Source organism: Pristiophorus japonicus, chromosome 2, assembly GCF_044704955.1.
Source record: "Pristiophorus japonicus isolate sPriJap1 chromosome 2, sPriJap1.hap1, whole genome shotgun sequence".
Classification (NCBI taxonomy): Eukaryota; Metazoa; Chordata; class Chondrichthyes; family Pristiophoridae; genus Pristiophorus; species Pristiophorus japonicus.
This window is the reverse complement of record NC_091978.1, coordinates 209198226-209225317: the sequence shown is the minus strand read 5'-3', so window position 1 is coordinate 209225317 and position 27092 is coordinate 209198226. Positions and strand designations below refer to the sequence as shown.

The 27092-nt window shown below is 42.0% G+C and overlaps 1 protein-coding gene across 2 annotated transcripts in view; it reads left to right on the top strand.

Moving 5' to 3' along the window:
• Positions 1-27092, top strand: part of haspin (histone H3 associated protein kinase) — a 76486-nt gene that overhangs the window by 14672 nt on the left and 34722 nt on the right. For both annotated transcript variants that reach the window (XM_070870799.1, XM_070870803.1), the window contains exons 3-9: positions 1559-1685; positions 7830-9281; positions 13705-13816; positions 14539-14741; positions 15697-15900; positions 22660-22745; positions 24620-24682. In XM_070870799.1, the coding sequence (XP_070726900.1) occupies positions 1559-1685; positions 7830-9281; positions 13705-13816; positions 14539-14741; positions 15697-15900; positions 22660-22745; positions 24620-24682 (2247 nt within the window). The remainder of the gene's footprint in view (positions 1-1558; positions 1686-7829; positions 9282-13704; positions 13817-14538; positions 14742-15696; positions 15901-22659; positions 22746-24619; positions 24683-27092) is intronic.

The window sequence follows — 27092 nt, the reverse complement described above, 5'->3', positions numbered from 1 at the left end:
ATGAGAGATTTGGGGTTCACAATTTCCTGATGTGTGCCTCTGGGGGACAGGATTCCATGCCAGGACCATCAAAGGGATAAATCTACCCTGTGTTTTTCAATATTGCAGCTGGTGGGGTGGTGGTGCATTCACACTATTTGCAAAATTCCCAGGTAAGCTTTCAGTTCTATAAAATCTGTTGTGGCTTGCTATCACAAAAGAGTCCTGTGGAATTGAGACTGATTTTAGTTGAGTTTTGAGCAACTAGAAATTAGAGATGAGATAAAGGTAGACTCTACTTGATGAAAACATTTCCAGTCTAAAGAATCTTTTGATAACTACTGGTGCATCATTAGAATGTGAGCTGTTCAGGAGGTTACTTGAAGCTAAAACCTTCAATGCTAGTCTCCAAATATTTTTTTCAATCTAACACAAGTGCTGCCCCCAGGCTTATTGAGCATATTGGAATCAATGCAAAACATTTAAAATCTAATATCAATACACATTAATATATGTGAGTCTTAATTAATCCTTTCAGGTTGCTTCCACAAAGTCAAATCAGTGGCAGAACAATGTTGTTCAGCTCAGTACCTCTGCAGTCATAGCCAAGTTTAGAAGGACAAAATCTTTTATTGTACAGCCGGGTGTTTTTCAAAGTCCAAGTAACATGAACATTTGATAAATTGCACGCACATTTTTCAAGTATATTCTCCATTCTGGTATTGGTGAGCAGGGACTAATGTGCAATGTCCCCCCCCCCCCCCCCCCCCCCCCACCACCATTCAGAGTGGGGGAGAAAACTTTGCAAGAGGACTGGGGGTGGAGAAATAATGGAATATTTTTGTTTCTGATTTTAACAAAACTTCTTAAATAACTTTATCTTTGACACTTCAAGAGAAGGAATTTATGGGAGCATTGCTGTTTTCTAAATCTACGCTGAATAACTATTTTGGACAGCTATTGTCCATGAATTCACACAAAATATTATTAAAAAAAATTTATTTTGCTATTTTTAAGTACTTGTGTTGGGAAGTAAATAATGCAGATATTATGGCTTTAAATGATTCCTTAAGTGATTTAAGATGATTGGCAAAAGAACCAGAGGTGACATGAGGAAAAATGTTTTTGCAATGAGTGGTTAGGTTTTGGAATGCACTGCCTGATAGGGCAGTGGAAACCAATTCAATAGTAGCCTTCAAAAAGGAATTGGAGAAATACTTGAAGGAGAAAAAAATGCAGGGATATGGGGAAAGAGCAGGGGAATGGGATTAACTGGATTGCTCTTCCAAGAGAGCTGGTGCAGACTTGATGGGCCGAATGGCCTCCCTCTGTGCTGTACTATTCTATATTTCAACAAGTGGCTTCAGATGTCGTTAGACAAAACTTCAGACTGGATTTTGTAGCAACTATTCTGAAAGTAGGTTTTAACAATGGTTTTGTTTTTTAAAGGTAAAAGTGAGTCTTCAGATTAACAAGACCAGTTGCAAACAAAATATTTTGGTAACTGCATTAAAACCTTTTTTCTTTCCTTCTCTCCTCTCCTCTTTTGGGGAGTGCGAAAATGAAAACAAACACACAGGAGCAGCACAGAACAAATTCCAACAGCAGCTCCAAAACTAAAATATGTCACTTTCCGACGGAAACTGAGGAATTGTAAAATTGTGTCAAATCAAGTTGAAAGTACCCAGCTTCAAATGAAAAACAAGGTAAGGTTGTATTTCTTTGACTTTCGCTTTGTTTACAAAAATCAAAATCTGAATTATTGTATTGAAGAAGACTGCATCTCAGTTGCTGCAAAAGAATGTTACTTATTTAAGGAACAAAAACATTTTCTGTTGCAGTTTACCAACTGATTAGCTATGTTACTACTGCAAACTGCTGTGAAAATCTGTAACCACTAATATAGGCAAGAAAATTTTGGCCCAGCTTTTGCAGTGGTAAATACGGCAAAACTGTCAGCGTCGCCGTCATTATCCCTCTGAAACTGACCGGAACTTTAAGAATTAGCGTATGTGCAGATAAATGCAGAAATCCTGAAGTTGCGGTGTGCCATTCCCTGCTCCACCACAGGTTGCGCTGTGGAACTCCCCAGAGCTGGCAATCAGTTGAAATCACAAGGATGAAAACTTCCCTTTTTACGATGGAATATTGCTATTAGACCCCTAACACTTTGAGCCTTATTGAAAGAGGTGTAACTGGGATTTTAACAACATACTGACTGCTGAACAATCGTTCTGGCCCTGAAAAATGAATTTGAAGTTTGTATGATATTTCAGCTTCTACCATAATGTGTAAAATTTTTGTAAAATTTATAATAGAATCATTACTGCATAATAGGAGACCATTCGGTGCGTTGAGCTCGTGCCGGCTCTCCAAGAGCACTTCAGCTAGTCCCAAACCCCCACCCTTTCTCCGCCACAATTGAATCTGCTCCACCATCCTTTAACACCGTGCATTCCAGATCATAACGGAGTAATTATTTGCAACAGTTATTTGTGTGTCCTTCTGCACATGTGCGCCCTGGACTCCGCCCCTGACTTACTATACATGCACACGGCTGCCCTGGACGCCGCCCCCTTCTGTCCCACACGTCTTAAATGTATTCAATGTCCCAACTTCCACAGCTCTCTGAGGCAGCGAATTCCACAGATTTACAACCCTCAGAGAAGAAATTTCTCCATCTCAGTTTTAAATGGGCAGCCCCTTATTCTAAGATTATGCCCTCCTAGTTCTAGTCTCCCCTATCAATGGAAACATCCTCTCTGCATCCACCTTGTCAAGCGCTCTCAATCTTATACGTTTCGATAAGATTACCTCTCATTCATTCTTAATTCCAACCTACTCAACCTTTCCTCATAAGCTAACCCCCTCATCTCCAGAATCAACCTAGTGAACCTTCTCTGAACTGCCTTGTAAATATGGAAACCAAAACTGCACGCAGTATTCCAGGTGTGGCCTCACCAATACCCTGTATAACTGTAGCCAGACTTCCCTGCTTTTATACTCCATCCCCTTTGCAATAAAGGCCAAGATTCCATTGGCCTTCCTGATCACCTTGCTGTACCTGCATACTAACCTTTTATGTTTCATGTACAAGTACGCCCATGTCCCGCTGTACTGCAGCACTTTGCAATCTTTCTCCATTTAAATAATAACTTGTTCTTTGATATTTTTCTGCCAAAGTGCATGACCTCGCACTTTCCAACATTATACTCCATCTGCCAAATTTTTGCCCACTCACTTAGCCTGTCTATGTCTTTTGCAGAATTTTTGTGTCCTCACACATTGCTTTTCCTCCCATATTTGTATCGTCAGCAAACTTTGCTACGTTATACTCGGTTCCCTTCCTCCAAGTCGTTAATATAGATTGTAAATAGTTGGGGTCCCAGCACTGATCCCTGCGGCACCCCACTAGTTGCTGATTGCCAAACCGAGAATGAACCATTTATCCCGACTGTCTGTTGAAATAAATGCCACAGAGATCGCTAGACTTTGTGGGCAGTTCTCTTCGAGGCCAATGTTGTCACATTGCAGCTGACTTCAACTTCCTGCACTGTCCCAATTGCCTTGTATTTAAAGCCGCCAATTGGTGTAATTCTGAGCTATGCATAGCAAACAATTCCAGCTTCCATTCTTGGTCTCTGTTGAGTTAGCTGATTGCAAATGTGATATAACCTGGTATGCCATATTTGGCTTCAGTGCTCTTGGACTCCATCCAGGGACTCGTGCTGGAATGTGCTGTTATAGGGATGTCAGCTGAGAACAAATTAATTTTGCCTGTGTACACTCCCGGTCTGGATTTGCACGTGAAGAATAGTCATTAGAATGCTGTGGCCAGTGGTTACTGGAGAACTGTTTGTTTGTGCTTGTGAAACAGTACTTCAGCAAGAGGCAGTACCTTCAGATGGTTAGGAGAGAAAATTGAAGGAAGTTGTTTCGTGCAGAACTACTTTTTTTTGTCCCACCTACTTTCCTGCACTGATCACTGGATAGTATTCAGGAGGCAGAACCCTACTTATTTTTAATTTCTCTGTTCTAGTCCAAAGACATTGAGGTCAATTGTATGCCCCCAACGGTTGCCCAGCTGAGATGGTTCTAAAATCAACTAACTCTGCATGGAACAAGGATTGAGTGTGTGTGTGTGTGTGTGTGTGTGTGTGTGTGTTCATCCATCAGCTGCAGTCTTGACAATTAAGAGCCAGAGAGAAATTGCTTGTAGTTAGTCAGATAGAAGTCAAAATTGCTTACACATACTCCACTGCCCATCTTCCTTCTCCTCCCACCCCTCCATTTTAAATTTGTGAGACAAATGTATTTTGCATTCAAGACCCCAAGGTTATCCTAGAAACAGTGACTAGTTATTTATACCAGATTTGTTTCAAGGTAAAGTTAGCTTCTGGGCCTGTATCGGTAAAAGGGGAGGAAGGGCAGAAGAAGATGGAGAAAAATCCGAGTACAAATAAAAACGATTACTTCCCCCTGCTGCCCTCCCAGCTTACACTGGCCTGCGAAAGGTGACATCTGCTGAAATAACAGATGGTTGGCGACTTCGCATGCGTGCAATTTTCTGAATACATATGGATGGAGGTACAACATATTTATATGGAAGAAAAGAATATTCTTTTGGGACTGCTGCATGTTGAGGCATCGGTGATCTAAGAATGTTATTCTGATCCACAGGATCCAATGTTTTGATAAGGTGACACACAAGGGAAATGTAGCCATATGTATAGAGATACACTTGGAGGGCACAAAGCAAAAGGATAAGTGTAAAAAAATGTTTCTTAGACTGGAAAGATGTGAGTGAGGTTTTTATTGGGGCTACTATTATTTACTATGTATGTAAATGATCTGGACTTGGCAATTGAGGGAACAATATCAAAATTTGCTGATTGGAGCAGATTGTGATGCTTGTAAAAAAAAAAAAATTACATTTGGACATAGGCTATTGGGATGAGCAGTTAGATGGCAAATTCAATCAATACAGAAAAATGTGCAGTAACGTACATTCGAAGTAAGAATAGGGAATGGAAATACACCTTGGGGCCGAAATTGCCCCTCCTTTTTTAAAAAAAAAGAGCCGTATGGGGCGGAAAAGAGTTACTGTTCAGTCGGGGCAGAGTGACCGACAATTGGGACATTGTCCCCTCCATTTTTCTGGTGGAGAAGGTTACTGCCCCGCCCATATTTCCGCCCCATCGGCCACGCACCGACCCCTTACTGCCTGGTGGTGACCACTTTCTGCCTTGCGAGAGAAATTGGCACGTGGGAGCGGAGCGGTCGCCAGTGAGTGCTCCCAACAGCTTGCCCTGGCGGGAAGCTGCCAGTGGTTGGGCGGCGTGTCTGCCCTTAAAGGGGAGGGCACTCTGCCACGGCCGCCATTTTATTTTAATTTTTGGCCGACTCTGACGTCGGCCTGACGATGGCGACCACGGGTATGGCCTGGCAGGCAGCCCAGCACCCCCTCTTAGGTGCCCTTCCTTGTTGCTCAGTGGGCGCCACTACAGTGGCTGCAGAGCTTGCCGCAGCCCTGCCCTGCCCTTTAACTGAAGAGGAGGGACGTTGCTACACGTTAGCGCAACATGCCCTGCTGAGTTGCAATGACATGCTCAGCGTGGCACTGATTACACCATCCGCCCCGCTCCCGACCCACTGCTGTTGCCCGAAACAACGTGCCGACTGAATCGCTCAAAAAAAGTGCAACATCGCAATAATCACCGCTCCATCGATGGGGCAGAAATCAACAATTAAATCATAATGTCAACTTGAACAAGATCTTAATTAGGCTGCAGTTGGAGTACTGTGTCGCACAGTTTTGGGCACCTATTATTATAGGAAGGATATTAGAGGAATGGAAAAAGTGCAGCATAGATTGATGGATGCTACCAAGGATGAAGGCTTACAATGTGAAAAGAGACTTGATATATAGAGCCGAGAAGGTGAAGAAGTGACCTGATGGTGGAGTGCATGGGTGTTAGTTTATTGAAAGATGAAGTCCCGCCCCGGCCGTGAAATTTGGGTTACTGTCCCCGGGAGGAAATGGGGCGCAATGTTGGGCATTCCATTTACTCACGGTGGGTGGGAAGTGTGCAAATTTTCCAGGGCTACACAGAGTGTGGCGTAGTGCTGGCACGAGCACAGGGCCTTCTCCTTCTATTAAGAGGGAGGGCACGCTGCAAATTCCACAGTGGTGCGAGGGGCAACCACTATGCCAGCGGGGTGCCGTGATCGCAGTCCAGCACAAGTGGAGTGCTGGGCTGCACCATTATGCACATTTGTGCACAGAACGCACAAAATCGTTAAACGAAAGGCTGTTAAAATGGCGGCAAGCACTTCCTCTTCACGTGTTGCCCCATGAGAGGTGTGTGGCCCAATCCACGACCCGTGTGGCGCCACGAACATTGTCTGCGGCACCTCACGGGGCGCTACCCAATTTCCGCTCGGGGGTGAAAACGAGTCGCTGTGCACACCGATGACATCATTATTGCTGGCGTGATGGCCTGGGGTGCTACCGGCAGGAGCGGGACACTGCCGGTTTGCACCTCCGCTAACTCCTGAGACATTTCGTGGAGTAGCCTCCTGGGAAGAAATCGTTTGCCAATAGGAGGTGCAAACTCTGCAAATTTCTCCTTGTTCTTGATTTCCCCACTAGAGGTAATAGTTTGTATCTATCCTATCAAATTCTTTAAACATCGGAAAATCCTTGTATCTTCTATAACCAAGGGAATACAAGCCAGGTTTATGCAACCTGTCCTCATAGTTTAACCCTCTAAGCCCCGGCATCATTCTGGTGAATCTGTGGGGTCTGACCACAACTGAAGCATAACTTCCTTCCCTTTGTATTCCAGTTCCCTTGAGATAAAGGCCAACATCCATTGGCCTTTTTGTACCTGTCTACTAGTTTTAAATGGTTTATGTACGTGGATACCCCAATCTCTTCGCTCCTCTACAGTTCCTAGTTTCTCAACATTTAGAAAGTATTCTGATTTATCTTTCTTGCATCCAAAGTGGATGACCTTGCACTTGCCCAGATTAAACTCCATCTATCATAGATTAACTGAGTGGGCAAAACTGTCTATGTTCCTTTGCAACTTCCTGCTCCCATTTGCACTACTTGCTGCCCCTCCTCCACATTTCTTTTTTGTGGCACTTGCAGGGTAAAATTATACAAAACACATGGAAATCCTGATGGAGTTTGTTTTGTGTCAGAGAAAGAAGAGTTCAACCTTTGGGAAGTGTAACTCCTGAAGACAGTCCTATGTGGAGAAGTTGTGTGTTGGACACATTTCTCGTGCTTGTGGTTTGATATTAACATTTCACATGTTGATACATTTGGTGGTTAGTGGTGTCATGTGATATAAAGCAAGAAAAAGTGTTCCAGTAGTTGCTTGTTGCAATTATAAATTATAAATAACCTACAAATGTAGAAACTCTATCGCATAAAGGGAAATACATTTTAGGTCACTACTGAATTCATGCAAATTATTATGTAGAACACATATATTTGATTCATGAAATAGAAACCTAGTCCAACTCACCTTTTGATCTGCATTCCTATTTTAATTCACCTTTAGATTTAAAATGTGAGAAAAAGTATAAGTTGATTTACATTTGATGATTTGCTTTAACATTATATTGAGAGCAAGCTTTTATGTGTTAAATAAAATTTTTGTGCCAAAATTATAATAATTTTGCATTTCTAGGCAAGACTAATGCAGAAATGTATATAGATTTATCTGGGTAATGATGAATATAATTTGAGCTTCTGTTCATGTGTAGTTAGCTAGATATTTGGTACATGTACATAAATTTGCAATTTTCTAAATGTGTCCTTTCCCCTACCCCCTCAGGTATTGCTTGGATCATTAACAGAATCTTCAGAATCATCTATATGTTTTGATAAACCGAAGGGGACATGCAGAAATGCCATCAAAGCTGCAAACTCTAATCTTAATCCCAGTTTTACAAAGAAACTGGGTAGATCCCCACTGCAGACTAGCACACCTTCTTGTACCAGGAAATTAAAAATTAAGGAACCATCAAGATGTATCATTTCATTTAATAGTGAAAATGAGGAGGATTGTGTGTGGAAGACCAGTGTTGAGCCTTATTTTGTGGAAAGAATTGGCAACCCCAGTGCAGTGGAAATCTGTTGCTCCCAGAGGAGCAACACTTCAGACAAGGAGCTTGTCTCTACAGAATTTTCAAATCATTTGGAGTTTGTTGGATTGTCTCAAAAGAAGTTAGATGGAATTTGTGGTTTTGAAACAGAGCATCAACCTGTGGCCTTTGTGTCTTCGGTACAAAATCTTGAACATGTAGATCTTGTAACTTCTCATTCATTTCAAACTCCGAGGGATGATTTGTATCATACCTTGCATAGTACCTTCAATCAGAGCAAAGAGTTGTTTTCTGATGTCACTGAAGTATCTGAAAGCTCTCCTGAGGCTGATTTAATTAATGAAACAGATGATACAAAAAGATTTGTCAGAAAGCCTTCAGCAAACTGTACCTTAAATCTTGATTTGTTAACTAAACAGGAAAACTGTGAAAGTAAAAAGAGAGCTTACAAATTGGACTTTCAGCCTGTAGTACAACTAGATTACTTTTCAGTACATAAGCACTTTCACAAAAGTAAATCACTGTCCTCTGCTGAAGATGACTCTTCCCAGGTGAGTTCATCACGATGTGCTACTGGAAAAAAGCAACAATTTATTAATCGTCCAAGTGAAAAATTAGCACCCCAAAAAAGTACGGAGAAATCTTTTAATGGGATGGCTCTTCAGCCTGCCGTGTTGCTCAGTCCTCTTGAACTAGAGTGGCATTTACCAGAGAAGAAAGGTGAGATGAGAAATCCAGTAAAAAGGAATCTGGGTGATGAACATAAATGCAGTTTCAAACCGCGAGATAAAGAGCGCAAGTATACAGATGACATGAATCTGAAGTCATCTCGGTCTGCAATGCATTTGAATTCCCAAGAGATACAATTAAGTATGGGTTCAAATGTTCAAGGTAAAAGGTCTGATAAAGGGTCTACAGCTGAGTCAGACTCCTTCAAACCTATAATCAGCCAACAAAACAGAAAAACTATTTCAAACAAAAATGGCTGCCTCCTGAAAAGAGATTTCCCATCTGGACAAAAGAACCACATCAGTGGCTTTACCTCCAATGTGTTGAGCAAACAGAGCAGCTGCACTGGATCAGTAGTTCAAAAAACCATGGATCCTTTTTCACCAGCTACGAAAAGTGCAGAAAGGTCCACAGTGGATTTATGTGGGCATCCAAAATCACAAGTGACTGAGGTAGAAATTGCACATTTTATTCATATTAACAATTAGTTTGTGTTAGCTTGGCTCAGTCCTTTTGTCGCGAAGGCAGGTTGGGGAGCGATCGACTAACCCCTCCGGAGGCATGTCTCTCAAGATATTTGATGTGGTCTTGCCAAAGCCCTATATACCTAGCAATACCACCTTACTCTTGCACGCTAATCCATTTGCAATAAGGGCTAACAGGCTAACATACCATATGCAATAGTAAGACTGGCAGTAGCTACCACATTCTCCTCTTCAAAGAGCTTTGTATTTTGGAATGTCTTGAGATCATGAAAAGTGCTACATAATATGCAAGGTCTTTTCTTCAACTTGAACTGCACTTAAAAGTACTACTGTGCCATGTTGATGGAATTGCTTAATTCAAATTTGTGGATAATTTTAGCTTTTGGGGGCAAATAACGATTTTGAATTATCAGGGATAGACTGTAATACAAAAGTGACTCTAATAGCATATTGTTGGATAAATGTTATCTGGTATGTTTTTATTGTGTTCATTTTATAAATGGTACCACAGGCATGTTGATGGTGGGCCAAATGCTATAAAATAAATTTAGTAAAGTATCATTAATGTGGATATTGTTATCGAAGTATTTTGAAACGTGAAGAGCTTGTACAGCAGTAACTTAATTTTGACATTGCTACAATAAAGGTGATGGATCAACAGTACTGTGAATGTCCAATTAAACAGGACATTGAATTTGAAAAGTTTCCGCTTTTAATGCAGCACCGCTCCAAAGTATGGTATCATACAGTAGAAAACACTCACCTGTTGAAGATCTGCTAATTTAGCACTGAATTAGGAACAAATCTAGACTTCTTTGTCTGATGAGGAGAGGGTGAATGAACTAGATCAAAATAATCTACGGACTGAATAGCAAATCTAGAGTAGAGTAGAGTAGAGTAGAGTAGAGTAGAGTAGAGTAGAGTAGAGTAGAGTAGAGTAGAGTAGAGTAGAGTAGAGTAGAGTAGAGTAGAGTAGAGTAGAGTAGCTATTCAATGGGAAATGTTCAGTGCAGCAGATTGTGGAGAGTCATAACTGAGTTTGTTGCAGCAGATTGTGTGCTGTTACATTAACCCTTGTGCTCCCCCTGGGTGGATGTAAAAAAACATTCCGATGGTTCTATTCAAAGATATCTCGAGATATTCCGGTCAAAATACATACCTTAATCAACATCACTAAAACCGATTATGTGGTCTTTTATCTCTGTGCTGTTTGTGGGACTTTGCTGTGTGCAAATTGGATGCTGCATTTCCCTACATTACAACAGTGACTATATTTTGAAAGTTCTTCATTGGCTATGAACTGCTTTAGGAGGTCCTGAGGAGATGAAGAGCATGATATAAATGCTATATCATCTGCTCTATTCAAGGCCGATTATTTAGTGACTGAATATGTCCAACTTCTGTTGATTCTTTATGGGATTTCAAGATTTTTACTGGTGGTTTGGAGATTAAATTCCATTATTGCATCTATTTTCCATGAAAATGGAAAATTAGTGGTCTTGATTACAGGGTATTTCGATTTGTGAAGAGTTCATTATCATCATAGACAGTCTCTCGGAATCGAGGAAGACTTGCTTCCACTCCTGAAGTGAGTTCTTTGGTGGTTGAACAGTCCAATACGAGAGCCACAGACTCTGTCACAGGTGGGACAGATAGTCGTTGAGGGAAGGGGTGGGTGGGACTGGATTGCTGCACGCTCTTTCCGCTGGCTGGTTTCTGCATGCTCTCGGCATTCAGACTTGAGGTGCTCAGCGTCCTCTGATGCACTTCCTCCACTTAGGGCGGTCTTGGGCCAGGGACTCCCAGGTGTCAGTGGGGATGTTGCACTTTATCAAGGAGGATTTGAGTGTGACCTTGCAGCATTTCCGCTGCCCACCTTTGGCTAATTTGCCATGAACGAGCTCCGAGTAGAGCACTTGCTTTGGGAGTCTCGTGTCTGGCATGCAGACTGTGGCCTGCCCAGCGGAGCTGATCGAGTGTGGTCAGTGCTTCAATGCTGGGAATGTTAGCCTGAATGAGGACGTGATATTGGTGCGCCTGTCCTCCCAGGGGATTTGTAGGCTCTTGCGGAGACATCGTTGGTGATATTTCTCCAGCAACTTGAGGTGTCTACTGTACATGGTCCATGTCTCTGAGCCATACAGGAGGACAGTTATTACTACAGCCCTGTAGACCATGAACTTGATGGCAGTTTTGAGGGCCTGGTCTTCAAACACTTTTCCTCAGGTGACCGAAAGCAGCACTGGCGCACTGGAGGCGGTGTTGGATCTTGTCGTCGATGCTTGCTCTTGTTGATAGGAGGCTCCCGAGATATGGGAAGTGGTCCACGGTGTCCAGGGCCACGCCGTGGATCTTGATGAGTGGGGTGGGCAGTGCTGTGCGGTGAGGACAGGCTGGTGGAGGACCTTTGTCTCACGGATGTTTAGCGTAAGGCCCATGCTTTCGTACGCCTCAGTAAATACGTTGACTATGTCCTGGAGTGCAGCCTCTGTGTGTGTGCAGACACGGGCGTTGTCCGCGTACTGTAGCTCGACGACAGAGGTTGGGGTGGTCTTGGATCTGGCCTGGAGACGGCGCAGGTTGAACAGGTTCCCACTGGTTCTGTAGTTTAGTTTCACTCCAGCGGGGAGCTTGTTGACTGAGGTGGAGCATGGCAGCGAGGAAGAGTGAGAAGAGGGTTGGGGCAATGATGCAGCCTTGTTTGACCCCGGTCCGGACGTGGATTAGGTCTGTGATGGATCTGTTGGTAAGGATCACGGCTTGCATGTCGTCGTGGAGCAGGCGGAGTATGGTGACGAACTTTTGGGGCATCCGAAACGGAGGAGGACGCTCCATAGACGCTCGCGGATGACAGTGTCAAAGGCCTTTGTAAGGTCGAAGAAGGCCATGTATAAGGGCTGGTGCTGTTCCCTGCATTTTTTCTGTAGCCGTCACGCTGCAAAAAGCATGTCCATTGTACCCCCGAAATCCGCACTGTGACTCCGGGAGGAGCTCCTCGGCCACGGGAAGAAGATAGTTAAGGAGGACTCTAGTGACGACTTTCTCAGTGGCTGATAGGGCGATTCCTCTAGTTGCCGCAGTCAGACTTGTCCCCTTTTTTTAAAGATGGCAGTCTTTAAAGTTAGCAACCAGTTATGTTGGAAGAGATTTGATCTGTCGAAGATAGGTTGAGTAGATTGGGCCTATACTCATTGGAGTTCAGAAGAATGAGAGGTGATCTTATCGAAGCATATAAGATAATGAGAGGGCTTGACAAGTTGGATGCAGAGGATATTTCTACTCATAGGGGAAACTAAAACTAGGGGCATAGTCAAAGAATAAGGGGTCGCCCATTTAAAACTGAGATGAGGAGGAATTTCTTCTCTCTCGGGTGTAAATCTGTAGAATTCTCTGCCCCAGAGGCTGGGTCATTGAGTATATTTAAGGCGAAGAAAGACAGCTTTTTGAGCATTAAGGGAATAAATGGTTATGGGGAGCAGGCAGGGAAGTGGAACTAAGTCCGTGATCAGATCAGCCATGATCTTTTTAAATGGCGGAGCAGGCTCAAGGGGTCAAATGGCCTACTCCTGCTCCTATTTCTTGTGGTCATGTGTCCTTGTGCAAGACATCCATTAATGAGCTGATCCTATGTAAGCACATGGATGGGTATACATCACAATTCTTGTTGCTACTCCTGAGGTTCTAAAAGTAATTAAAAAAAATTGGTTTATATCTCAGAAAAAGGAACAACTGTTCGAAATATTTTGATGTGGGAATACTTTGTTCTTCCCCTATCTTCCCAAATACTCTGGAAGATGTTTGTCCTTTCTGTCAGCTGTTAAAAGTTACTAACAGGCAGAACTGTGAGGATATTTTGTTGTTTACCATGGCACCTAACTGCTGATGGTCATTGCATTTAACCAATCTGAATTCTGAAGACGTGGAGGCACCTTTTTAATTACAAGCTTTGATGGTTGAAATTGGGTGTCTCGGTCTGTGATTGGAAATTGCAGCACTATTATGCATTGGTAAAATATAATCATAATGAAGACAGTTTGCATTTGTAAGATGCTATGTGTGTTTCTTGTCTGTGTCCTCCCTCTCCTTCTCTGTCTCCCTCTCCCTTCATGATGTTATGGGGGAGGGTGGAAGGATGTTACAGAATTTGGATGCCACTGATAACAAGTGGTTTTAAAGCATGACATCTGGGAAATGAGGGAGGATTGAGTGGCACCATTAAATGTACCTTGTATAATATATGGAAATACAAATGAATATGGTTTCTCTATTAAAATGTATGTTCAATTGAATTGCAGTATGTGAGCTGATGCAAACATGGTTTAATATTTTGCTTTGTCTCTACACCAAGTACATAAGGTCACTGATCTTTTTTGTTTCTTTTTAACTGCAGGGCTTTTTCCCTCAATCAACATTTGTGAATTATTCTTCATTTTCCTCTCCCTTGGGCTCACGTAACTGGTCAAGATTCAAAGCAGCTCATTCAGTTCACAAAAGAAAGAAGGGTAACTGATTGGATTTGGTTATGCTGGAAATTATTCAAGTTATGTAATTGTAAGAGTGCATTTAAAAAATATAGCTAAATCTAATACTAGTAATACAGCCAAGTAAGGCACTTGTGGCCTGTGGCTTCCTCACTTGGGGTCCTTGGCATCCCTGCCTACTGCATGTTGCTGTTGTGAGTATTAATATGTTGCTCCTTTGGGTTCCCTTTGTTTGTTGGAAGCATGGACTGTTATTTGAAGATGCAGTGCAAGTGAAGTATGAATTCTATATTAATAAAGCTTTCAACTGGATGTGGGATAGTTGTGCCTCCAAACAGCATTGTAATCTAAAATGTTGAGCTGAAGTTTTTATCCTTTTCTTGTATATTTAACTGATTCTGAAATACCATTTATCTCAATGCAACGAATTTCATTCAGATTGCCATAAATAAAGGCTGCATTTCTTTTAGCTATTTGATCCCCTGTGGCATTGCACACATCACAACTCATAACTTGAGTTTGTTGCAGCTGGTTATATGCTGCACGTGTTTGTTATAGTGAGGCTGCAGTGTATTGAACTCCGATGCTGAAACTGTTCTGCTAACCATTATTTTATACCAGAATTGGTATTCAAATTGAGATCAAGTGTAGAGTGTTGAGTGCCTTATCACATTTTATAAACCTAATGATGAAGCACTAGTATATGTAATGTTAATTTTCACTTTTGTGTCTCTTGCCTCCAGTTATTGTTACGCCTTTGAAATCTATTTGCACCATGTCCAACCAAAGCACTCCAGAATCAAAATACCTTTTAAGAAAAGGAAATTGTAATGATCAAAGCCATTTTGTTACACCCCAGAACAAGTTGGTTTCCATGGCAAATTTCTCTGCAACTCCAATTAGCAATAGGTTAAGAAGATCCATATTGTCCAGAAGTTCCCTTGTGGTAGGTATATTGGCATAAAACCATATATAGTTATGAAGATAATTTTGCAAATGTTGACTATAAAATGCAGGAAAGTAAAATCCTGGCATACAAACTTGATTTTTATCATGTTTTTCATCTTGATATCGTTGAGATGAAATTGAATATTTTGCTCACTCACAGAAGAAATATAAATCACCTGCATGGGCACAATATTGCATACCCACTTAATTTTATATTTTAACATTTCAAGAAAGAACAGCCTGTAATGTTTATTAAAGGCAAAGAAAATTGTGGGCAAGTAGTATGAACGGTAAGTATCCACGATTGGTGTATCCTTTTTAAATACAAACATTGGAGCAAAAGCACTGGGATGTAGATTAAGTAAGATGGACTCTTTTGGATCTGATCTGTTTATCATTATTGACTAATGAATGGTTATATGCTTTACCAGCCTGCATTGAGTATTGAAACACAATTCAAACATGCCGGAAGTTTTTATGGGGGTAGGGGAGTGCAAGGCTGACCAAATTGATCACATTGATGAAAATAATGTTATCCACAGAAATTTTACTTGTACCACAATTGTTCAATGGCTAAAGTAGAAATCATTCAGGATTTTACAATGCAATGCTGGATAATAAGATTGTTGAGTGAATATTTCCAAAATGTCATACAGTAATTATTTGGGACTCATCTACATGGGGTAGGGGAATTCCACCAGTTAACCTAAATAATATTTTACTTATTAAGGTTTCTGCTGTTTGAATACACGCTCTCAAGAATTTGGTACTGCCCATTAAGTGACTTGATATTTGCTATTCCTATTGGTGCTTGTAAAGTACGTATTCCAATTTGAGTGCGTTTTCGATTTCCGAGCCATGAGACATATATTTAATTGATTATATAGACTTGAAACTGGAAATTTTTGAACAGTTTATATATTTAATGATTTCCTTTATTAATTGGCTTTTAGGAAAATTGGTCATCTGTAATCCTGCAGTCAGTATTCCTTACAGATGAAGAGAAGGTATACTGTGAATGTCACCAGAATGGTCCAGTTTCCTTTAAAGAATGCATACCATTCGCCAAACTCAGGAAGTGTAAAAAAATTGGAGAAGGAGTCTTTGGGGAAGTATATCAGACAATAAATGATGGTGGAAAATATGTGGTCTTCAAGGTACTTTACCAAGAGATAAGACAATTTAAAGCTGTTCCACAGAATTTTATAGCAACATAAAAGGCCAATTGGTCCATCACATCTTCACTGGTTCTCCTGAAAGAGCTATTCATTTAGTCCTATTCTCCTGCACTTTTCCCCAAACCTTTTTACATTTTACTTTTTCAAATATTTATCCACTTCCCTTTTAATAGCAGTTACAGATTCTGCTTGGAGCAGGGTAGGACATTCCATGTTTTAACTCTTTTTTTCTTTTTACAGGTAAAATTCTCTTGACCATCTCCTTTTGGTGGTGATCTTAAATTTATGTCCCCTAGTTACTGACTCACTGAAGGAACTTTACTGTATCAAAATCCCTCAATTTTTGAACACTTCTATTCAAACTCCTCGTAACCTACTCTGTTCTGGTAAAAAGAAGCCAAGTTTCTTTAGTCTGTCCTCATACCTTCATCCATGTTATCACCTAATTAATCTCTTTTGTGACCTCTCCATAACCTTAACATTCTTATTAAAGTAAAATACCCAAAATAAGACACAATATTCTAACTGTGGTCTAACATAGAAGCATAGAAAATAGGTGCAGGAGTAGTCCATTCGGCCCTTCGAGCCTGCACCACCATTCAATAAGATCATGGCTGATCATTCACCTCAGTACCCCTTTCCTGCTTTCTCCATACCCCTTGATCCCTTTAGCTATAAGGGCCTTATCTTACTCCCCCTTGAATATATCCAATGAACTGGCATCATCAACTCTCTGCAGTAGGGAATTCCACAGGTTAACAACTCTGAGTGAAGAAGTTTCTCCTCATCTCAGTCCTAAATGGCTCAGCCCTTATCCTTAGACTGTGTCCCCTGGTTCTGGAGTTCCCCAACATCGGGAACATCCTTCCTGCATCTAACCTGTCCAGTCCTGTCAGAATTGTATATGTTTCTATGAGATCCCCTCTCACCCTTTTAAACTCCAGTCAATACAGGCCCAGTCGATCCAGCCTCTCCTCATATGTCAGTCCTGCCATCCCGGGAATCAGTCTGGTGAACCTTCGCTGCACTCCCTCAATAGCAAGAATGTCCTTCCTCAAATTAGGAGACCAAAACTGAACACAATATTCCAGGTGAGGCCTCACTAAGGCCCTGTACAACTGCAGTAAGACCTCCCTGCTCCTATACTCAAATCTCCTAGCTATGAAGGCCAACATACCATTTGCCGCCTTCACTGCCTGCTGAACCTGCCTGCCAACTTTCAATGACTGATGAACCATGACACCCAGGTCTCGCGGCACCTCCCCTTTTCCTAATCTGCTGCCATTCAGATGATAATCTGCCTTTGTGTTTTTGCCACCAAAGTGGATCACCTCACATTTATCCACATTATACTGCATCTGCCACACGTTTGCCCACTCATCTAACCTGTCCAAGTCACCCTGCAGCCTTTTGGTGTCCTCCTCACAGCTCACACTGCCACCCAGCTTAGTGTCATCTGCAAACTTGGAGATATTACATTCAATTCCCTCATCCAAATCATTGATGTATATTGTAAATAGCTGGGGTCCCAGCACTGAGCCCTGCGGCACCCCACTAGTCACTGCCTGCCATTCTGAAAAGGACCCGTTTCTCCCGACTGTCTGCCAACCAGTTCCCTATCCATGTCAGTACACTACCCCCAATACCATGTGCTTTAATTTTACATGCCAATCTCTTGTGTGGGACCTTGTCAAAAGCTTTTTGAAAATCCAAATACACCACATCCAATGGTTCTCCCTTGTTATATCTTCAAAAAATTCTAGAAGATTTGTCAAGCAGGATTTCCCTTTCATAAATCCATGCTGAGTTGGGCCGATCCTGTCACTGCTTTCCAAATGTGCTGCTATTTCATCTTTAATAATTGATTCCAACATTTTCCCCACTACTGATGTCAGGCTAACCAGTCTATAATTACCTGTTTTCTCTCTCCCTCCTTTCTTAAAACGTGGTGTTACATTAACTATCCTCCAGTCCATAGGAACTGATCCAAAGTTGATAGACTGTTGGAAAATGATCACCAATGCATCCACTATTTCTAGGGCTACTTCCTTAAGTACTCTGGGATGCAGACTATCAGGCCACGGGGATTTATCTGCCTTCAATCCCATCAATTTCCCTAACACCATTTCCCGCCTAATAAGGATTTGCTTCTGTTCCTCCTTCTCACTAGACCCTCGGTCCCCTAGTATTTCCGGAAGGTTATTTGTGTCTTCCTTCGTGAAGACAGAACCAAAGTACTTGTTTAACTGGTCCGCCATTTCTTTGTTTCTCATTATAAATTCACCTGAATCTGACTGCAAGGAACCTATGTTTGTTTTCACTAATCTTTTCCTTTTCACATATAACCAATGATTTATGTTCAATGGTCCTAGTATTGGGAACCCCCTCCCATCAGGGACACCAACTGTATATGGACATACAAGAAATGACACAAGAAAGTACTTTCTGGACCATCCAGCCTGTCCCACACAATTGCGATATCGTGTGTATCAAAATATATACACTCTCCACCATACCTAAATGGGTATGGTAATTTAGTGGTCATGTTACTCACCTAGTAGTCCAGAGGCCTGGACTAATATCTGGAAACATGCGTTCAAATTCCACCATAGCAGCTGGGGAATTTAAATTCAATTACATAAAAAGCTAGTATCAGTAATGGTGCTACTGATACCACCTCCTATTCACTATGTCCTTCAGGGAAGGAAATCTTCCAATACGTGACTCCAGACCACAGCACACTCGCCTCTGAGTCAGAAGGTTGTGGGTTCAAGTCCCACTCCAGGGACTTGAGCACATGAATAAGAACATAAGAAATAGGAGCAGGAGTGGGCCATTTGGCCCCTCGAGCCTGCTCCGCCATAAGATCATGGCTGATATGGTCATGGATTCAGCTCTACTTCCCTGCCCGCACCCCATAACCCTTTACTTCCTTATCGCAATCTGTCTGTCTCTGCTTGAAATATATTCAATGACCCAGCCTCCACAGCTCTCTGGGGCAGAGAATTCCATAGATTTACAACCCTGAGAAGAAATTTCTCCTCCTCTTAGTTTTAAATGGATGGCCACTTATTCACAGACCATGTCCTCCAGTTTTAGTTTCCCCTATGAGTGGAAATATCCTTTCTGCATCCACCTTGTCGAGCTCCCTCATTATCTTATACGTTTCAATAAGATCACATCTCATTCTTCTGAACTCCAATGTGTATAGGCCCAATCCACTCAGCCTATATTCAGAGGGTTTGTTCATAGAATCAACCTAGTGAACCTTTTCTGAACAGCCTCCAATGCAAGTATACCCTTCCTTAAATACGGAAACCAAAACTATACGCAGTACTCCAGGTGTGGCCTCACCAATACCTTGTACAGTTGTTGCAGGACTTCTCTGCTTTTATACTCTATCCCCCTTGCAATAGAGGCCAACATTCCATTTGTTTCCTGATCACTTGCTGTACCTGCATACTAACTTTTTGTGTTTCATGCACAAGGACTCCCAGGTCTCTCTGTACTGCAGCACTTTGCAATTTTTCTTCATTTAAATTATAATTTGCTTTTCTATTTTTTTGCCAATTTGGATAATCTCACATTATACTCCATCTGCCAAATTTATGCCCACTCACTTAGTCTGTCTATATCCCTTTGCAGATTTTTTGTGTCCTCCTCACAATTTGCTTTCCCACCCATCTTTGTATCATCAGCAAACTTGGCTACATCACACTCGGTCCCTTCATCCAAGTCATTAATATAGCTTGTAAATAGTTGAGGACCTAGAATCTAGGTTGGCACTCCCATGCAGTGCTGAGGGAGTGCTGCAGTGTCACAGGTGCTGTCTTTTGAATGAGACATTAAACCGAGGCCCCATCTGCCCTCTCAAGGGACATAAAAGATTCCAAGGCACTATTTTGAAGAAGAGCAGTTATCAGCAGTGTCCTTGCAAATATTTATCCCTCAATCAACATAACAAAAACAGATTATCTGGTCGTTATCACATTGAGATGAGTATCAGCCTCTCATACTCTATGACAAAGACCACTTCCACCTCTGCAACATTGCTCTGCAACTGAAATGATTGTACACCCTGCCAGTGTCTCCAGACTCAGCTGCTCCAGCTCTCCTTTTTGGCTTCTTGTCTTATACAAACTCCAACTTTTCCGAACTATTGTATGTATCCTGTCCAGTACTAAGTCCCATTTGCTCATCACTCCTACCCTCGTTAATCAAAGTTGGCTCCCTGTTCCTCGTTCTCAACTCAATCTTCCCATGTACTTTCCCCACTGTCTCTGCAATCTCTTCTAGCTGTATTGACTCTCTGAAAACTTTATTCCTTTGACTCCAACCTTCATCAACCCCTCTCTTCGCCCCACCATTGATGGCACACAGACTTTAACTGCCTGGGTCTTGCTCTCTGAAATTCCTTTCCTGAACCTTTCCACCTGTTGACCTTGCTTTTCTTTTTAAAACAATAAACCTCTGATTCAAAACCTATCTCTTCAGCTAAGCTTTCAATCATCCCTCTTGATCTTTCCCTTCCTGGCTCAGTGTCTATTTTCTTTGCGCTTAACTATGAAGCACCTTGGTATGTTTAATTTAATGGTGCTATATTAATTCATGTTGTTGTTATGGTAGAAAATGATGCATAGTTCATGAGTGCTGCACTAAACTATGATGCAAGTAATATTTCTTATGTCGTGATTCTCACCATCTATGAAGAAAGATGTCAGGCCAGATAGCTTCTAAACACTTCAGAAAAACTTAGTTCAAATAACTTTATTAAATGTAAAAAGAGCTGCCAACCAAAAATATATTTGAACAAATTAAAGAAGATTTGTATTTGATTGACTGCCTTGGCTCCTCCCTTGGGCACCTGTCTAATAACAACCGCTAATTTAGCAAAAATTGTAACAAAACAAGCTGAAGATTTAAAGGTCATTCCAAGTGAAATCTTAAATAAAAATGCTTCACTTTTTTTACACAGGCATTGTGTCCCAAGTATGGTTTTATCATCTCAATCTAAACTTATCCTTGCAACCTCTGGTCTTGTTTCCAATCATACAGTATTTATTGAGCTCCTTTTTGAAGGAGTTCATGAATGTGGACCAACTCCTTTTGCTTGGGAGTCTGTTTAACATGTCCAGTACATGGGGAAAATATTATAATCTCATCTTGTTTATGGGTGTTCATTTTAAACTTTTGTCCTGTATATCTGTACTGACCGTCCAAGTCTCACATTTTGCTAAAACCCATGTTTTCGATATTGTTCAAGTCCTGAATGATGTCTCCCATCTTCTCCACTTTAGAGTATCCAGTCCCAGCATCTCCCTCGTCAGTCTCCTCTGAACTCTCTCCATTCCACATTTCCTTTTTAAATATGCATTACTTTTTATTTATTTACCTTTTTTAAAATAATCCTGCCTTCCTTTTGTCCATCTGCTTAATTGGTACAGACCTTTTTGAATGCTGTTTATCTCCTTCATTCTTGTCACCTGCTCACGTGGCTTGATAAGTTATTAGAAAGTATTCTTCCCCACATCAATAATGAAAAGTGTGAACAGGTGGGCCAGTAAAGATCTGTGTGGGCCTTTACTAGTCAATGCTCTGAGACCATTAACCTCTGCTTCCTCATGCCAAGCCAGTTTCACTCATGTTAGCTAATCTGGCATTAATTCCAGGAAACTCAATCTTCTTTAAAAGCTTAACATGCACTATTTTATCATGCCTTCTGAAAGTTCAGGTAAATGTATATACACTGGATATTCTTAACCACTAATTTAGGTTTCACCTTCAGAATCCACTACTCCTATAGCCTCTGTACTTAGGGTGCTTTCAGCAGCAATCTAATGTCATGCTGTCAAGCATTTTCTCTACTATAAATAATTTGTAGCTTTATCTTTTTGCCATATACCTGTATTCATTTTGACCCTAGTCTTTAATACGATACAAAATCTTAACTATGCCATGATAGTCTAAATGTTCTCTTACTTCTAGGTTCCTAATCAATTTTTATGGTCTATTGAATACTACAACTAATATGAATTTAAGGGGTAATTTTCAGACTGTGCTCCTAATGAGGAGCTTCGTCTACTGGGAGCACGTGTTGAAAATTTGGCACCTGCTCCATGCACCTGAGTGTTTTGACATACTGTTCTGGCAATTGAGGCTCTCTGTCAGGAGGATGAAGACTAAAATTATCTTTTACAGGAGTACTCTACATGTTGTAATAAAAACAGACACTGATTACCTCTCTCTTTAAATTGTGTGAACCTTTTTCCTGCCTAGTTTGACCGTTTCACTTCTAGGACACTGAAGCCCTCCTATGATTACTGTATTATGAAGTCCTATAGCCTCTCTTGCTTGGCTAAACAGCTCTGTATCTAGCTGTTCAGCTTGAACTGGTCCTCAATATCACTTTATATCAAAACTGAGAACAGCAGCAATCTGGACGGCTTTTACCTGATGAGATGGCTGTATTAAACGGAAGACATTTTGTTATAAGCAAAAATAGCGTTTGATTGATGGGGTGTTTTGAATTTTGCTCTTTTAATTGAGTAATCAAATCTTAATAGATGTGTGAGTCTGTCTGCATCCCATATGTTATCATCTATCACATGCTTGGGTACCAACAGATCCCAGAAAGATTCTGGAGCCAACCCTATTGTTATCCATAAGTAACACCACAGGGAAAAGCTGTAAGTTATGTTTTTTTTTCTGTATCCCAAATAATGAAACTCTGATTTGCAGATAATCCCCATCGAAGGGGAGAAACCTGTGAATGGTGAACCGCAGAAGAAGTTTGAAGAGATCCTTCCTGAAATAATCATTTCAAAGTATGTGTTCTTTGCATTTTAGAATTAGTGTTTAGCAACTGGTTCAAGATTTTTTTTTAATATATCAAGGTGAGGAAAGTCATTGTTGGATAATGGCGTACTTTTCAGCACCTGCAATGAGCCCTTGCAAATTAGTTATAGTGCAGGAGAGATATGGAATTAAAATTTTCTCTACTCTAGTCTTGTTCACTGACTGACCACAGGTATGTCTACAGTGATGCTGTTTTGGCCACATGCACTAATTTTAGTAGAAAATGCCTTGCAGCCAATACAGGTAATATACTTGTACCCCGTGTGTATTTTTACTTAAACATCTACCAGCATTCAGTTTGAAACAGCAGTCTTTATCTTTTACTAAAGACAGCACATATGAGTGTAGCTTCAAGTTTTTGTCTAGCAATTCAAAGTGGTATTTAATTTCATCAGAATGATTGCTGAGAATGTTGTCTCGCACATCATGTGTACTGTTTGCAGTACTCTGCCTGGCTATATCCTTCAATCTCTTCCTGTACTGCACCAGTGTAATTTCCATTTCTTGAGCAGGCATCCTTGTGGCCTTTCTGCCTGAACCTTTAAATTTTCTGCTAAATTATAATTTTTGTGTCCACTTAGAACTGAATTGACGCTGCCAAAAGTCATTTCACTCAGCATTTTTACAGCCATCAGGGAGAAAGAGAGGGCCCAAGTTTCCACATGATTCGTGCCTGATTTTTAGGAGCAACTGGTGGAGAATGGACTATTTTAGAAATCGCAATTCTCCACATTATTTTTTCTGCAGTTCTAGTCAGGTAGAACAGTTCTAGTTTAGAACAGAATTTTTTCTTCAAAAGGGGGCGTGTCCGGCCACTGACGCCTGATTTGAAAGTTTCCACAGTGAAAATGTACTCCAAACTAAAGTAGAATGGAGCCAGTGAAGATTTTTGTAGAACTGAAAAAACCTGTCCTACACATTAAAAAATCAGGCGCAGGTTACAAATTAGGCGTCCAAAACGAGGTGGGGGGAGGGGGGGGGAAGGGAACTCATTAAATTCTACAATAAATCCTTATTTATACTTCTACAAATATTATACAAATAAATCCAACCTGAATAAACATTTATAAGCCAAGAAAATAAACCATCTTCCTACCTGTGTGAAAGTGCTTCAGCCAGGGAGAATTCTGCAGCTGTTCGTGCCACTGAGCGGGAGGGGGAGGGGAGAAAGCCGTTCGTGTCGCTGAGCGGGAGGGAGGGAGGGACGGGTCCAGTGGGGGGGGGGAGGAGCGCGGGGTGGGTCAGTCGGTGAGGGGGGGAGCGGGGGGGGGGCGCGGGGGGGGCGGGTGTCTGGTCGGCGGGGGGGGGGGGGGTGGGGGGGAGCGGGTGTCGGGTCTTGTCGGGGGGGGGGAGCAGGAGCTGGCCATGGGAGGAGCCTTATTCACGCAGCCCCAGTGAGGCCATTCAGCCAGGGCTAGGGGCTGTGTGCTTCGGGCCCCTCCCACACAGTTCCGCGCCTGCACTTGCGTGCCGACTGTAGCGCGCATGTGCAGAGGTCCCGGCACTGTTTTCAGCGCCGGGACCTGGCTCCGCCCCCTCCCCACAGCTCGTGCTGGCTGCGCCGAGGACCAGAGCACCTACAGGTAGGTGGAGAATACCGAGGATTTTTTTAGGCGCGAAAAACGGGCGCCCAGCTCGGAGGGACGCCCGTTTTTTTTCTTGTGGAAACTTGGGCCCAGAGAGACTTCTATTGGGTTCAGGAGGGTTGGATTCAAGGCCACACCACAGATATAGAAAAAAGTTTTAGACTGCATGACACAGTGCCACCCAGTGCTGATTGGAATTGGTGTTTAAACATTTTTTGCAACTAGTAATTCTAAATGGAGAATATATTTCCCCTTAGGAAACTGAGTCAGCTGAGTGAAGAAAGTGACAACTGCACCGTTGGATTTATTTCCATATATTCGTAAGTGCATTAACTGGATATGAATTTTTCATTTGAATTCTACAAATGTACTCTTATTACTTCCCACAAGTACTAGTATGATGGATTGGTTAATGATATGACTGTTCTTTGAAATGGTTACTTCAGAAAGATGGCAGAATCTTTTTGGCTGCTTTAGTTAAGTAGACTTATAAAGAACATCCTCTTGGATCATCTGTAATAAAATTTGTACATTGAAAATGTGCTGAGGAAGTATCTGACACATAGTATTGGTGCTGTTCAGAGTTTGGTCTCACTTTTGGAAGTTTAATGCCAGCCTGCTTCATCCAGTTAATACATGATGACAGCTGTATCTAAGGATTAATCATTGTGATTTATAGTCGCACATTATTTTCTGGCATTTAAGTATTCATTAATGTGTCCATTTAATTTTTTTTAAACTTTAACAACTGGGAAAAATAAAGCTCCGTGCTAATTTGTCAAAATTTGAGAGCAGTGACTGAAATGAAATGAATTTTTCTGACGCATTGATAAGATCATACAATGATGCAACACATTGGGCCCACCGTGCTTGCGCTGGCTCTTTGGTAGAGCTATCCAATTAGTGTGTGTCCGTCCCCCCCCCCCCCTGCTTCCCTGCTCTTTCCCCATAGCCCTGTAATTTTCTCTCCTTCAGTGATTGATTTATCCAATTCCCATTTGAAAGTTACTATTGAATCTCACCACCCTTTCGGGCAGTGCATTCCAGATCGTAATAATAACTCGTTTATATAAAAAAAAAGTTCTCCTCATCTCACCTCTAGTTCTTTTTGCCAATTACCTTAAACTGTGAGCTCTGGTTACCACCTTTCTGCCACTGGAAACAGTTTCTCCTTATTTACTCAAACCTTTCATGATTTTGAACACCTCTATCAAATCTCCCCTTAATCTTCTCGGTTCTAAGGAGAACAATCCCAGCTTCACTTATATCAGTAAGTGAATTATAACATTGTTATTACCAATTTAAGGGTATCTAAGGTTAAGACATGGCAGGAGAGCTCGGTCATGTGATATGCTCCTCCTGTACCATGTGGGAACTCGGGGACACTTCCGGTGTCCCTGACGACTACGTGTGTGGGAAGTGTATCCGCCTCGAGCTCTTGACGGTCCGCGTTGCGGAATTGGAGCTGAAGGTGGATTCACTCTGGAGCATCCACGATGCTGAGAATGACGTGAGTATCACATGTAGTGAGTTGGTCTTACCGCAGGAGAAGGGTCCACAGCCAGATAGGGAATGGAAGACCAACAGGAAGAGCAGTGCAAGAAAGATAGTGCAGGAGTCCCCTGTGGTCATCCCCCTGCAAAACAGATACACTGCTTTGAGTACTGTTGGGGAGGATGACTCATCAGGGGAGGGCAGCAGCAGCCAAGTTCATGGCACCGTAGGTGGCTCTGCTGCAAAGGAGGGCAGGAAAAAGAGTGGGAGCGCGATAGTGATAGGGGATTCGATGGTGAGGGGAATAGATAGGCGTTTCTGCGGACGCAACCGAGACTCCAGGATGGTATGTTGCCTCCCTGGTGCAAGGGTCAAGGATGTCTCGGAGCGGGTGCAGGACATTCTGAAATGGGAGGGAGAACAGCCAGTTGTCGTGGTGCACATTGGTACCAACGACATAGGTAAAAAAAGGGATGAGGTCCTACGAAAAGAATTTAAGGAGCTAGGAGCTAAATTAAAAAGTAGGACCTCAAAAGTAGTAATCTCGGGATTGCTACCAGTGCCACGTGCTAGTCAGAGTAGGAATCGCAGGATAGCGCAGATGAATACATGGCTTGAGCAGTGGTGCAGCAGGGAGGGATTCAAATTCTTGGGGCATTGGAACCGGTTCTGGGGGAGGTGGGACCAGTACAAACCGGACGGTCTGCACCTGGGCAGGTCCGGAACCAATGTCCTAGGGGGAGTGTTTGCTAGTGCTGTTGGGGAGGAGTTAAACTAATATTGCAGGGGGATGGGAACCTATACAGGGAGACAGAGGGAGACAAAAAGGAGGCAAAAGCAAAAGACAGAAAGGAGATGAGGAAAAGTGGAGGGCAGAGAAACCCAAGGCAAAGAACAAAAAGGGCCACTGTACAGCAACATTCTAAAAGGACAAAGGGTGTTAAAAAAACAAGCCTGAAGGCTTTGTGTCTTAATGCAAGGAGTATCCGCAATAAGGTGGATGAATTAATTGTGCAAATAGATGTTAACAAATATGATGTGATTGGGATTACGGAGACGTGGCTCCAGGATGATCAGGGCTGGGAACTCAACATCCAGGGGTATTCAACATTCAGGAAGGATAGAATAAAAGGAAAAGGAGGTGGGGTAGCATTGCTGGTTAAAGAGGAGATTAATGCAATAGTTAGGAAAGACATTAGCTTGGATGATGTGGAATCTATATGGGTAGAGCTGCAG